Here is a 13,916-nt window from a genome sequence, read left to right as displayed (position 1 = left end):
GACACAGGTCCTGGCACTGCGGCCACGGTTCCTACCTGTGCCACTCCCTGCCAGGCATCCTGCTGTCGTGCTGGGCCCCGAGCGGGTTCTTCCCCGCGCGAGCTGAGTCAGAGACGGGCGATAAGGAGGGGGAGGCTTTCCTCCGCCCGCTTTTGGAGCGTCTTATCGGCCAGGCTGGGCTGGGAAACAAAGGGCTGAGCTCACTTCCCGGCTGGGGAGCTTCACGGCGAGGTGTCCGGGCTGCTTGCTGGGGGGGAGCTGTGCCCCGTCACCAGATGAAGCAGGGAGCTGAGGCTGCACGGAGCACGTGGGGAGATGCAGAGCTCCCCGTGCTCCCCGCAGCTCCTGATGGCAGCCCCGCATTTCGGAGCCCGGTGCCTCTCCCCGCTGTGCCTGCTCGCTCCCCCCAGCTCCCCCTGCCCGCAGCCCTCCTGGGCTTTGTCAGGCAGGCAGGTGGCAGGGCTGGCAGGCAGCGTGCCAGGGCTCCCCGCGCTCCCAGCTCCTTTAAAAGGCGATTTTGAGATCCTCCTCCGGGCAGGGGCTCGGGCTGTGCCTCCTGCACCCCGTCCAGGCGATGGGGGAGCCCCGTGCCGGGAGGACGCAGCCCGCCTGGGCTCGAGTCCCAGCTCCCCTCCACAGGCTCGGTCACACGCTGCTTGAGTAGTAAATTGGTGCCATTTGTGTCTGTCTTCATTCACAAAAGCCGTGCTTTTTCCTCTGCCTCTCCCCACCCCATTTGCCTCGCCTCTATAACAGCAGTGTCCTCTCGGCGCGCGGCGTGCCAGCAGCCAGTTCCACTGGGGGCCAGGCTGGGAGGGGGCTGGATATTTCGGAGATATTTCTCGCTCAGCCAGGCACCAAGGACACCCCCAGCCCGACAATGGGGCCGTTTTCCCTTTGTGCTCACGAGCTGGGAGCAAACCCTGATTTTTTTTTTCACGTGGAACGGTGCAGGGCTGCGCGCCGCCACGCTCGTGGCTCGTTAGCGGCCGGTCCCTGATGGATGCTGGGGGGGATTTAGGAGCAGGTTGGGGCCAGCTACGCCCCGCCGGGCCATTTGTATGCGGGAGGTGTGCCGGAGTGCATCGCGAGGCCGCTGCCTGCCGGGGACGTGTCCGCCCTGCTCTGCTCTGCTGTGCCGCAGGCGTGCGGCCACCGCGCCTCCCGAGGGGGCTCGGCGAGGGGAGGCAGGGGCTGGCCCCTCTCTAGGGGTTTTGGGGCTCCCCGGATGGCAAGGCTTGTGGCTGGGGCCGGGCTGGGGAGAATGAAGCACGTGGCTGTTCACGGGGAGGGATTTGTGGTGTGGAGCAGCGTGGGGAGGTTTCGGCATCCTGAGGGTCCTGGCACTTGGGGTCCCTGCTGGTTTTCCTCCGGGATGGGAGGTGGGGGGGTGATTTATATTCTGCTGCCTGCTAGCAGGGTGTGAAGCAGCAAAGCCTTGCGGGGTTGGGTGCAGCAGGCTCGGTACCGCTGCAGGGAAGCCTCCTAACCCCAGTGTTCTCCTTTTCCCCTCTAGGGCTGACCAGAGCGGCGGTGCCCGTGATGCCCTGAACGCCGAGCGCGGAGGAAGCAGAGGAGACTGTGTCCCGTTAGCTCCTCTTCCTTCCCTCACCCCCTTCGTTTGGGTTTGTTTCTATTTATTTTGCGGCCGGGCTTTGGGGGCATGGCCTCGGCCGGCCGCGGCGCCGCCGCCATGCGGCTCCTTTGGCTCAAGCCCCGCTCGCCCCTCCACCTCTGGACCCTGCTGCTTTTGGGGAGCTCCTGGCTACCGCTGGCGGAAGGCAGCCCCAAGCCTCCCTTTAGGACTTTCCCGGTTTCAGACTGGAGCTTGACGCACCTGGTGGTCCACAACAAGACCGGGGAGGTGTACGTGGGGGCCGTCAATCGGATCTACAAGCTCTCCAACAACCTCACCCTCCTGCGGACGCACGTGACGGGGCCGGTGGAGGACAACGAGAAGTGTTACCCCCCGCCCAGCGTCCAGTCGTGCCCGCACGGCCTGGTCACCACCAACAACGTGAACAAGCTGCTGCTGGTGGACTACTCGGGGAACCGGCTCATCGCCTGCGGCAGCGCCTCGCAGGGGATCTGCCAGTTCCTGCGGCTGGACGACCTCTTCAAGCTGGGCGAGCCCCACCACCGCAAGGAGCACTACCTCTCCAGCGTCAACGAGTCCGGGACCATGTCCGGGGTCATCATCGAGGTGCTGAACGGGCAGAACAAGCTCTTCATCGGGACGCCCATCGACGGCAAGTCGGAGTACTTCCCCACGCTGTCCAGCCGCAAGCTGATGGCCAACGAGGAGAACGCGGAGATGTTCGGCTTCGTCTACCAGGACGAGTTCGTCTCGTCCCAGCTGAAGATCCCCTCGGACACGCTCTCCAAGTTCCCTACCTTCGACATCTACTACATCTACAGCTTCAGCAGCGAGCAGTTCGTGTACTACCTGACCCTGCAGCTGGACACCCAGCTCACCTCGCCCGACTCCACCGGGGAGCAGTTCTTCACCTCCAAGATCGTCCGCCTCTGCGTGGACGACCCCAAGTTCTACTCCTACGTGGAGTTCCCCATCGGCTGCGTGCAGGACGGCATCGAGTACCGCCTGATCCAGGACGCGTACCTCACCAAGCCTGGCAAGGCTCTGGCCAAGTACCTGGGCATCTCGGAGCAGGAGGATATCCTCTTCACCATCTTCTCCCAGGGCCAGAAAAACAGGGTGAAGCCTCCCAAGGAGTCTGTGCTCTGCCTCTTCACGTTGAAGAAGATCAAGGATAAGATCAAGGAGCGCATCCAGTCGTGCTACAGAGGGGAAGGGAAGCTCTCGCTGCCCTGGCTCTTGAACAAGGAGCTGGGCTGCATCAACTCGGTGAGTTGGCGCTCGGTTTTTGGCTGCTGGCCGTGCCCTGGGCCCCGTCCCGGTTACCTGCCCTGCCTCGTGCCCCCCCGGGGGGAGGATCCGTGCTCGCTCGGGGGCCCTGGCACGGCTGGGGCCGAGCGCTGGGCTTGCTGGGTCGCATTCCTCGTGGAGACTGCGGCTTTGGTGTGGGAAGGCTACGTCTGGGCTGGGGCTGAATCAGTGTCTGCCCAGAGCGGCTGGCCCCGAGCTGGGGCCACGTGCTGGCACGGGGTGCAGGGGTTAAAGGGGAGCTGGTTTGGAGGGGCAGGACCTGGTTTCTCGGAGGGACAGAGGTTTGTCTGCTGCGTCTGTGCTGGGGGGACCTTTGTAGGTGGCACGTGTGAACCGTGGGGTCTGGCAGAGGTGTGGGGAAGGGGGCAGACAGGTCGGTGCTCCCAGCAGGTCCCGTGGCGTGCAGGTAGGAGGAGAGGGGATCCAGGAGCTCCTGGCTCCTTTTTCTTCCCGCTCCCGCAGTGCCAGCACCTGGCTGTGCTTGTTCCAGGCTGCGGGGCAGAGCCAGCAGCCAGCTCCCTGCCCTCTTGGGGTCCCTTTGGGGGCTTTGCTTCCCTCCTGCTCACCACCTCCCTGCTCCCTGGGTGTGCTCGGGGGGCACGTCGCCAAACAGCAAGCAGGGTGCAGGCGCTGGATTGATTTTCTCCAGGCAAGAGGAGGCAGGAGGGGAGGGCGTGGGCACGGAGCCCACCGTGCCCTGGGTTTTGGGGTCAGCCCTGCTGCCGGGGGTGCCCGCGGAGCAGCCCAGCCTTCCTTCCCCACCGCGCCGGAGGAGCCAGCTAACAGCTGCCTGACAAAGTAAAGGGTTTGCTGTCAAGAGCGCTGGGCTCGCAAATCAGATTTTGGCTTTGAACTAATTCAATTTTGGTGGAAAATGATGAAATCGTTACACTGCTGCCTGGTGGGGCGCACAGCTGCTGGCTCAGGCGCAGGAGATGCCGGCTGCTTCCTCCCCGGGCACTTCCAGCTCCTCTCCCCCTGTGTTTGGGGAGGGGGCTCTGCCCGGCGTTTCCCCCCCATGTCCCATCTGAGGCTGGGCAGGCTGTGTCCCCCCGGGTTTTATTTTCTGCTCTATTTTCCCTGCTGGGGGGATCGAGGCTGTTTGTGGCACCGCTGGGTGCTCGGCGGCTTCTCCGCGCGCCTCAGCTGCAAAAGCTGGGTTTTTGCAGGGAAACCAGGAAAAAAAAGTTCTTGCATCCCACCAGGGGAAGGTGCTGGTGCTGTGCCACGGGGACAGCGAGGGCTTGGCCGCGGTGCAGGAGGCGAGCTGTGGTTACACGTGCGGTGACCTTGGGTTTTCCAACCTCACTCCGTGGTTGCTCAGCTGGAGGGAACGTCCTGGCCATGGAGGATTTGGGATCTAGCTGGAACGTTCCCCATTTGGGGACATCGTTCCCTCTTTGTCACCATTCCTCGTGAGTGATAGAAGCAACCCCCAGCCCTTGGGGGGGGAGAAGTGTGCAGGGTGCTGGCTGCTGCCTCCTGGGGGCTCAGAGCCCCTGAGGAAGAGCGGAGCAGGGCTGTGTGGTGCTGCCTTTGCTCTGCACCGTGCCAAGGTCCTGGTGCTCCCCTCCTTTGTGTCCCCCTCCTGCTCTGCCTGCCAAGCACAGCTCAGCAGGGCTGGAGCCCCTCGCCGCGCTGGGAGGCAGCCAGAGGGGTGGTGCAGAGCGTGTCACCGCGTCCCGGCGGGGGGCTCCCTGCCCCGCATCCACTGCAGCACCTCTGGGGCAGCTGAAGGATCTCACGGTGATGGATGCTGGCCAGAAAACCAAGGGCATGGTGGGCTCCGTGAGGAGGCAGGACGGAATTGCTAGGTCAGGGCTTGCTCGGGATTTACGCCCGGTCTGTGTGGAAGACGTCCCGGGAGCTCTCCTCCTGCTCCTGCTCAGGATTTATGGCTTGAAGGCTCCCGGGAGGTGGAAGCCCGGCCCTTGGTGCTTCAGCACGGCAGTGGGGGTGCTCTGAGGGCTGGGGACGAGCTGTGCCAGCACGCCGTGGGCATTGCCCTCCGGAGCTCAGCTGGGAGGCTGAAACGAAATTTGGGGCGAGGAGCCCTGCTGCTGCCTGCTGCTTCCCCCAGCCCCGGAGCTTTGGGGTGCTGGTCCCCGGGTGCTTCCCCAGCAGGTGGGTGCAGGGTGTGGGAGGCCAGGGGTGCGTGTGCTGCCATTAAGTGCCCAATTACCAGCCAATTAATAACGCTGAGCGGCACGAGCTCGCCTCTGCTCCCTCATTGCCTCCCTAAGTGGGCCTGAAGAGAGGCGACGAAACAAGGCGGGTCGTGGAGACAGACGGCTCCTGGCTGGCTCTGTCTGCGCCCTGTCCTGCCTCTTTTGGGTGGGTTTCTGGGGAAAATGGGAGCTTTGTGCCCCGGCTCTGTGCCGGAGGAGGGGAGGAGGCTGCCTCGTGGGGTCCTGGGGGTGGCCGCGGTGGTGCCGGGGGTGCCCCAGCCCTCGCTGCGCCCGCTCGGCCCGACCTCGCCGCCGCGGTGCCTGCCTGCGCTTCCCTAACGAGGCAGCTTGCTGTTAATGAGCTAATTGTCGGCGTAATTATTTATCGAGGTGGTGGCGGCATCTCGGTGGCGGGCGGGTGCTCCTTGCGGCCCTGGAGTGCAGCTGTATTTGTCGTTTCCCAGAGAGTTTGTTGAGACAAAGCAGAGAGGAGTAAACACCATCAACATTTATCCTCTTGCATATTCAGCAGCTGATGAGGTTGGGGAAGCTGCAAATTGGAGTGCGGAGGGAACGGGAATTGCCTGGGCTGCCAGGGGCTGCCGGGGCTCAAATCCCTTCGGTGGGGCTCAAATCCCTTCATGGGTTGTGCTCGGGGTCGTGTTGGCCCCTCTGCTGCTGCTCGCCGGGCTCCGGCTTGCTCGAGGCCGTCGGGACCGAGGGGTGCGTTCCTCGTGTCTCGTCTGAGGAGGGGGTTTTTGGGTGTCTGTGCCACAGGGATGTGGCTGTCCAGGCCCTCCTGGGGTGCAGCCGGGAGGTTTGTGGCCGGTGCAAGGCAGGAGGAAGAGGCACGAGGTCTGACAGAGGTCCTCAGAGTCAGCCCAGCGTTGCTGGGAAGGGAACTTGCTTGGAGCCGCTCTTCTGCAGCGTGCACCTGGCACTGCAGGAGGGTCCCCAGTGAGGCCGACGGGCTGGAGAGCTGCAGATTCCCCTTCCCACATCCTTCTGGACAGGGAAGAGCGCGGTGCCCCTCATTCTTGATTTTGGGAATCTCCCCTGCCTGGCTGCACCCAAGTGTTGCCCAGTTTAGGGAAGGCTGAGCAGGGGCCGGGCGCGGAAGGCAGTCGGTCTGCGCTCACAACCCAGCTCAGGCACCCCACAAAAACAGAAGTTAAAGAACTGAGCCAGCAAAACGCCGTCTCCACACCACTTCGGGGGCTGAGCGTGGCCGGCTGGAGCCGATCCCATGGCTCAGCTGCAGCAGGGCTGGCACGGCGCTGGTGGCACCGCAGCCGGGAGCGGCACCGCTGCCTTTGGGTCGCTGGAGCGAGCCCGGGTGGTGACGGCGTGGCCACGTCCTTGTTTGACAGCCCCGTGGCTTTTCCTTGAGGGTTTTGGATGCCCAGGGCTGTGCTGGCCTCTGGTTTTGGGGCTGTTGTTGTCCCTGTTTGGGGTGGAAATGGCGGGGATGTTGTTTGCAGCTGGAGCTGCCGGGTGTGGGTGCGCAGCGCACGGCGTTCCCCATGTTACGTGCACAGGGATCTCAACCCCTTGGGGACTGGCACGCATTTGGAGGTGGTTGCTTGCCAAAAACCTCTCCCCTTTGAATTCTGAGTTACAGAAGAAACCTCGTAGAGCAGAAACCCCCCTGGCCTGAGCAGGCTGCCTCTCCGGGCCTCCTCCCCAAACCACATCCCGGAGCGAGGTGTCTCGCTGCCAGCTGGAGATGGGAAAACGTCACCTCCTCAGCTCCATCCTCCCGTGGGGTGGGAGGTCAGGGTGATCCCTCCTTGTCCCTGGCTCTCACCAGAGCTCACCTCTCCCCTCTTTCCTTCCCGCAGCCCCTGCAGATCGACGACAATTTCTGCGGGCAGGATTTTAACCAGCCGCTGGGCGGGACCGTCACCATCGAGGGGACGCCGCTGTTCGTGGACAAGGAGGACGGGATGACCTCGGTGGCTGCCTACGACTACAGGGGCCAGACCGTCGTCTTCGCGGGCACGCGGAGTGGGAAGATCAAAAAGGTAGGGACGGAGCTGGCGGGGCCGGTGCCGTGCTGCTGGGGGGGTTTCTGTGCCTCCCCTGGTGTGATTTGGTGTGATTTGGGGAGTGTGACCCCCGTTGTCATTCTCTGCCAAAAAAATGCACAAAACCTCCGTGTCGGAGGGGTGTAATGTAAGGGGATTGAGTGTTTGGCTGCTGGTGGGTCAGAGCCCACCCCGTTGTCTCCCAGGGCTGCTGGTTGGCCCCGTAGCCGTGATGGGGCAGGCTCTGCCTCCCCGTGTCCGTGGTGCTTGGTTGTTGACCTGGAAAGGGCCCGGGAGGTGGGTGCTGGTGGCCTGGGGCTGGTGCTGCTGTTGGGGGAAGCTCCAGTTGGGGTGGCAGTGCTGCGTTGTGTGGAGGGGGCAGGATGGAGCCTCACTGCTCCTTTTGGCTCTTTTTGGGATGGGAGTTCCTGCATTCATTCCCCTCAGATCCTGGATCTGGCTGAAACGGGAGAGGTAGGGTCTGAAGCTGGCGTTTGTGCCAGGCGGTGCTGTCCTCCGAGGGGACGATGAGCTGTGCTCCTGCTGCCTTGGTGAGGATTCGGGATTTTTGGCCCATTTGGGGCTCGCCTCACACCTCCTGTCCCTTTGGGTGGGCACTGAGGTGCCGTGGCACGCGGGGCTGGCCGCATTGCTCATAAGGTGCTGGGTCCTGAGCTCCCCGCGTGGCCGTGCGGGGCTGTGCCTGTGGTGTAGGGGTCACCCCGTGGCACAGCCAGGAGGAAACTGGTCCCAGATGTGCCCTCGGGGTGCCCCGGGTGGCCCCGAGCCACCTCCTGGAGTGGAGGACCTACATCCCCAGCCGGGCTGGCGGTGCTCCCCCTGCCCCACATCCCCTGCCTCTCCTCCTCCTCCTCCTCCCCGGCGCCGGGCTGAGCAGGGGGAGCTGAGGAGGCAGCTCGTCCTCCCTGCCCCACCGATCCATGGGGCCGAGGGACACCAGGGATTCCTTCTGAAATTCCCCGCTGGGGATTTCAGAAACCTGTGCCAGCGTGAAGGATGGGGACGGAGGAAGGAGCCTGTGGGAGGAGGATTCACGAAGCCACAGGGACAGCGTTACGTCCCCTGTCCCTTATTTATCTCAAGGAGAGCGTGGCAGCTGCCTTTTACATGGGAGATTTGTTGCTTTCCCCTTCTTTCATTTTTTTTCCTAGCTTTTCTCATTTTTTTTCCCTGGTTTTGGCACCGTCAGAGCCACTCGCAGGTTGCTGAGGGCGCAGGCTGAGCTCTGGGTGCCCTGCGGAGCAAAGCTGGGGGTGCCGGAGACCCCAATTTTAGGGGAACCATCCTTTGGGGTGCTCAGCCCTAATATCCTGCCCCCAGGGCTGCCCGGCGCAGCGTCTGGGTCGGGGTGAGGTCAGGGCAGGGTCCCGGCTGCGTCTGGATTTGCCTTGGATGGCAGCTCCCGTGCCCAGCGTTTGGCCAGGCTGCTGCGTGCGCACAGAGCCTGCCTTTGTCCCCCGAAAAAACCCCGTGAGCCCTCCTGCCCCGCGGCCCCGCTGCCAGCAGGAGCGGCTGGGAGGCTGCCGGACAGCACCTGCTGTGCCCCACAGCTGTCCCCTCTGTCCCCCCCTGTCCCCTCTGTCCCCCACTGGAGGGGTCGTGGTGCTGGGGACCGCCGCAGATGGCATTTGGGGAGGGGACACGGTTATTCCAGGGGGGAAAAATGGCATCGGGGTGCAGTCGGAGCGAAGGCAGGCGGGGCTCTTTGGCTGGCCGCCCGCTGCCGGCAGTCACGGGGCTGTGGGATGGGGTTTTGGGGATTTCTGCCCCGCCACAGGGTGAGTAAGGCGGGGGTGACTCTCGCCGTGCTGCCGGCCCCGGGTGTGAGCCACGTCTGCGCGCTGCCTGCGGGCACCTCGGGGACCTCTCCTTCAGCCCCGGGGATGGGGAAGTGACACGGGGCTGTGGGCACGCTGCCGCGGGGACTGCAGGGGGGAAAATCTGCGCTCCCCGTGCCCGGCTGACACCGGGGAGGTCCCCGGGGCTGTGGGGCTTGGAGCAGCCTCGTGGGGAGGTGGCTTGGAGGAGCTGGGTGTGCCTGCAGCCCCTACGTGCCCCTTGCAGCCAGCTGGGTCCTCACTTTTGGAGGCTGTCCCCGCAGCTCTGGCTGTCCTCCTGCCCCCGTAATCCCTTCAGCTCCGTCCCCAAAGCAGATAGCCTTGGGTGCGAGCGCCTTGGGGCTGGGAATCCGCTGGGAATCCGCTCCCCCTCTGCAGCTCGTGCTCTCCCTGGGCTTGTTTATCCTCTCCCACGGCAGGCCCAGCTCAGCCGGCCCCTTGTTTGGTTTCCTTGGCTCCTCCGCTCGGAGGAGGATGATAATAAGAAAAAAATAAACCAAACTCTGCGTGCTGAGTGGGCCGGCCCCGGCCGGGCGCAAACACCGGGACCTCGCCGCTCCTCCTGGGGAGCATCGCGTGCAGAGGGAAGGTGAATTCCCAGCTCCTGTCTGACCCTAAAACGGGGCTGTGGGGCTGGCGCTGAGCCCCGTGCAGGGCTGTGTGCAGCAGGAGGAGGCCACGACCGGCCGGGGTTTTGCAGGAATTTCCCCGTTCCCTGCTGGCCCTGGGCTGGGAGCTCACCGGGACCTCGTGTCTCGCCCGGGGCAGCACCGGTGCTTTGTGTGCTGCTTCATTTCCTTCCAAGGAACGACTTTTTTTTTTTTTTCCCCCTCCCTGGGTGTTTTAACAGCCAAATCTCTTCCCCTCGTAAAAAGCCCCCTGCTTTCTTCCTCTCCCCCTTCCCCCGGCTGTGCTGTGAGGCAGGAATTATCCCCTGCGGGCGGCAGGGAGCGGGGGCTCTGCCGGGCACGTGCTGGGGCAGGGCAGGGGCAGGGCATTGGGGTGTCTGTGCTCTGCTCTCGGGGCAGGATTGGGCGCGGGGGGAGCTTCTGCTGGCTTCCAGGAGCCCGGCTGGGGGTTGGAGACCTCCCTGCTGGCTTTTCGGGGAGGCTTCGTAGCCCTGAACGAGGCTGGCGTCCTCGCGGCGCTCCCCAGCGTGGCTCAGCGGTGTTGCTGTTTGTGCAAGAAAGCCAAACTCGCCCAAACTGGCTTTCCAGCCCACAAATCCATGCCTCGGCCTCTCGGGTACGGGTTGGCATCACCCGGCGGAGGTCGGGGTCCGCGTGAGCCTGGGAGGGGGAGGCACGAGGCCCCCGGCCCCCCGGCCACGCGGCTCCTTCCACACCGCCTCCGCTCAGCGCTAAGGCAGCTTTAAGCAGCTCTGGCTGAGAAGGGGCCCTTTGTGTCTGCCCCAAATCCGGCTCCCGGGGCGCAGGGAGGGCTCAGACCCCTGGTGACCCCCCCTGTCCTCCCCCCTCCTTGCACGGAGCTCACCCCTTGTAGGGGAAGGTGCCCTCACCCCGCTCCCGGGGGCAGCTTTGGTGCTCGTGGCGCGATTTGGGGACGGTGCCATGGGGCCGTGTGTGTGTTCACCCACCTGGGGCAGATCCTGCAGCATCTCTGCCACAGCCCACCTGCCTCCCCTTGCACCATACAGTGGGGCAGCCCTCTATAGGGCACAGGGCATTTTGGGGGTGCTATAGGGCAGGACCCGCAGCCCCTAAGCCCTGCTGGATGGGCGAGCGCGATGGAGCCGGGGAAGGCAGCTGGCGGCGCCGCACAAGGGCCTTTTGTTCCTGCTGTCTCGTCCCTCTGTGTCCCCATCCCATCCCACGGGGACCCCGCTCCCCCTGCCCACCATTTATGGGGCTCCCCGAGGGATTCAGCCCCGTTCCCTAGCAGGGAAACGGGCGCCCAGGAGCCTGCGCCCGCGTCCTCCCTGGCTTGGCACGACAAGGTGCCCAGCGGCTGCCACAGCGAATCCATCAAACACCTCTCAGTGCTCCCAGCCCCCTCGAGAGCTCTCCTGAAGTGCTGGCTGCTTTAATCGAGGTGGAGACGGCCCCGGTAAGTGGATGGGGTGAGGGGAGAGGGGGCTGCAGAGCCCCCCCCCCCCCGGTGTCCCCCGCTCGTGGCGGGCAGCGCGCGGCGTCGCCCCGGCAGGCTCAGGAGGAAGGGGCCCCGCTGGCTTTTTGTCGAGCTCCGAACAGGATGTCTCATTGTTGGAGGAAACAATTAGAAATTCATCGTGAACCCACGGCCTCTGGGACCGGCTTGGGGAGGGGTGGGGGGGCTGCTGCCGGCTCCGTCCTCGGGTGACTCTGGGGAGGGACGCGCTGCGCTCGGGCTCCCCGCCTCGAGCAGGATGGGGCTGAGCCCCCGCTGCCCTCTGCGCTGCGGCTCTCCCAGCCCCTACAGCTCCCAGCCCGGCTGCCCCAGGCTCTTCACCTCCATAACTCTTTTTTTTTTTTTCCTCCCCCATCTGCTCCGCAGTCAGCACAAAGCCAGCAGGTGAGGAGCTGGCGGAGAGGAGCCGGGCTGGCTGCCAGGCGGGGACGTGGCCGCCAGGCTCAGCCCTTCCCCGCACGCAGCGCTGACTCAGTGCCTCTCCCGGCTCCCCGCAGCCCTGTCAGGGGGGGCATCACCCTGGGCACCCTCCCCAAGGTGACTTCGGGAGCCTTCAGGATGTGCCCGTCTCCGGGATGTGCCCATCTCCGGCGTTTTTTGGTGCTTTCTGCGTTTCCCTTCGCTCAGGACCCTGCCCGTGGCACAGGGATGTGAGGTTTGGGGATGGAGCTGCAGCTGTGCACTGCAAGGAGTGAGCTTTTAGGCTTCATTGAGCTTTGAAACCAAAGGGTGCTGAGCACCCCTGGGTGTCCCCATGCCTCTGACCTGGTGCAGTCACAGCCCCTCCATGCACAGAGCTGGGCACGGCGCTCGCTGCGGAGCTGGCGGTGGCAGGGCAGGGTGGAAACCACCCCGCTGGGATGGAAATGAGCTGGGAGGCCCCGGCGCTGCAGAGGCCCTCCTGTCAGAGCCATTGTGCCTATTGACGGGCTGGAAAGCTGGCTAATTTTGGCTTTTCAGGTGGGAGAATAGCCCCGGCCTCCCACCAAAGGCAGCGGAGAAAAGGGAGGGCACAGGGCAGTGCTGGCATCCCGCCTGCCTTCCTGCAGCCCGGATGAGCGGTGCCTGAGGGGTTTGTCCTGGTCTGGCGGCCCCCCGGGTGGCCCTGCATTTCTCCTTTCTCCTTCCAAGGTGCTTCTGAGCTGGGCACGTCCCTGAGCTCACACCCCATGGCCTTGGGGTTGGGACCGGAGAGGCGGAGAGGACCCCACGGAGCAAGGCTGGGTAATGGGAGGGTTTTATTTTTGCTGCTCTTGGTGCTCTCGAGGGCAGCAGCCATCAGTCGCTCTGTGCGTGGCACCGGGGGTCCCGAGGAACCTGGATGCAGCAGGGGGCTGGCGCTGGGGCAGCATTTTCCCCGTGGTGATCCCCACGAGAGCAGAAAAAGCCCCGGCAGGCTGAAAAACCTGTGTGTTTTTTATTAGCTCCCACCGTAATGATGTATTTTGGATCGCTCTCCTGCGTTGGTAAAATTACCAGACCTTGAACAAAGGGAAGGAAAAAAACAACCCACAAAACAGTCTCTCTGACCTTGGAGCTGGTGGTTCGCTCGTCTTCATTTCATCCCCTCGGCTGGGGGTGCGGGGCAGTTTTGGGTGCTATTTATAATCCGCTGGGCTCGGCGCTTTCCTTTACCAAGCGAAAGCTTCTCACCTTTGTTCCTGATACTGCAGAGAGGAGCTGCTTACGGGAAAAGGAAGAATCAGCGAGAAATTGTTGCGTGTTCCCCATTGTGGCAAAGCTTTGCGGTCTGGAAAGCCCCAGAGCAGCGTGCACATCTCCTCGGGTGAGCGTAAATGGGGTGGGTGCTGCCCGGAGGGGCACAGCCTGGTGCTCTGCAGGGCTGGGCACCAAAGTCTGAGCCCGTACTGGTGAGGCTTTCCATGTCTGGCACGCTTGGCAGTGGGAGAAATACCGTGTTACCCTAATTCTTCCCCTCTCCATCCCCCAGGGGAAATAGGGGCTGCGTTCGCCCCGCTGCCGGAGCCAGGAGTGCCATCACCTGCCCGCGTCCCCCTCCTCCGGCCTCGTTTGTAACTGACAGACTCGTTGAAACAACAAATGTTGCCGTAATTTAATTTTCAGACAAACAATAGTCCGGGGACAATGTTAAATTCATGAAACTGGCTTAATGTGATGAAATTTAATGAAGCAATTTGTGTGCTATCCTGGGCGCCGGCGCTGTGCAGGCCCCTGGCTCCGCGCGGCTTCCCCCTGCTCTGCCGGCAGCTCCGAGCATCCCTCGCCTCCCCTGTGGCCACGGGGGAGTGAGTGTGCTGGGATGGCTTCTTTTGGGGTTTTGGGGATGTTGCTGCGTCCCGCTGAGCGGTCTTTCTTTGGGGTGTGAGCAAGGGGAAGGGGGATCCAGTCGGTGCCATGTGGAGAGGGGAGAGGCCTCTGGGATACTCACCGTGGGGCCGGTAACTTCTGGTGGTGCCTCTGTAGTAAGAGCAACGCGTTGTAGGGAGAGCACATTTTGGATTTGGGAGGGCAAAAGTGGTTTGTGAAGCGACCAGGGAGGCGGTTTGGAGGTTGGAGAGCCCCGCTGCTTGCTCTGGAGGTGGGTTGGGTTTGTGCCACCTCGCCGGAGCCCCTCGGCGCAAAAAGCCTTGGAGGCTTTGCCCCTGCTCGTGTTTTTGGGGGCACAAGGAGCGTGTTGGACCTTTCTCACCTGCCCAAATCCTCCTAGCAGCAGCCCTGCTGCCACCTGAGTTCCCTCAAACTCATATTTGCCCTGAAGGATGCCGCCAAATCCTTCCAGGGGTGGGTTTTGTTCTCAGCGGGGGCACTCGCAGGCAAGCTTGCGGTCGGTAAAGCCCCTTGCAGT

At 63.7% G+C, this 13,916-nt stretch overlaps 1 protein-coding gene across 3 annotated transcripts in view; it reads left to right on the top strand.

The window, feature by feature from the left end:
- PLXNA1 (plexin A1) overlaps positions 1-13,916 on the top strand; it is a 105,270-nt gene that overhangs the window by 10,021 nt on the left and 81,333 nt on the right. For all 3 annotated transcript variants that reach the window (XM_084531520.1, XM_084531518.1, XM_084531519.1), the window contains exons 2-3: positions 1,517-2,866; positions 6,918-7,100. In XM_084531520.1, coding sequence (XP_084387646.1) covers positions 1,664-2,866; positions 6,918-7,100 — 1,386 coding nt within the window. In that variant the 5' untranslated portion in view covers positions 1,517-1,663. The remainder of the gene's footprint in view (positions 1-1,516; positions 2,867-6,917; positions 7,101-13,916) is intronic.

This window comes from Aythya ferina, assembly GCF_964211825.1.
Source record: "Aythya ferina genome assembly, chromosome: 10".
NCBI classification, from domain to species: Eukaryota; Metazoa; Chordata; class Aves; order Anseriformes; family Anatidae; genus Aythya; species Aythya ferina.
Note: the sequence above shows the minus strand (reverse complement) of the source record. Positions and strands in the feature narration are given on the sequence as shown.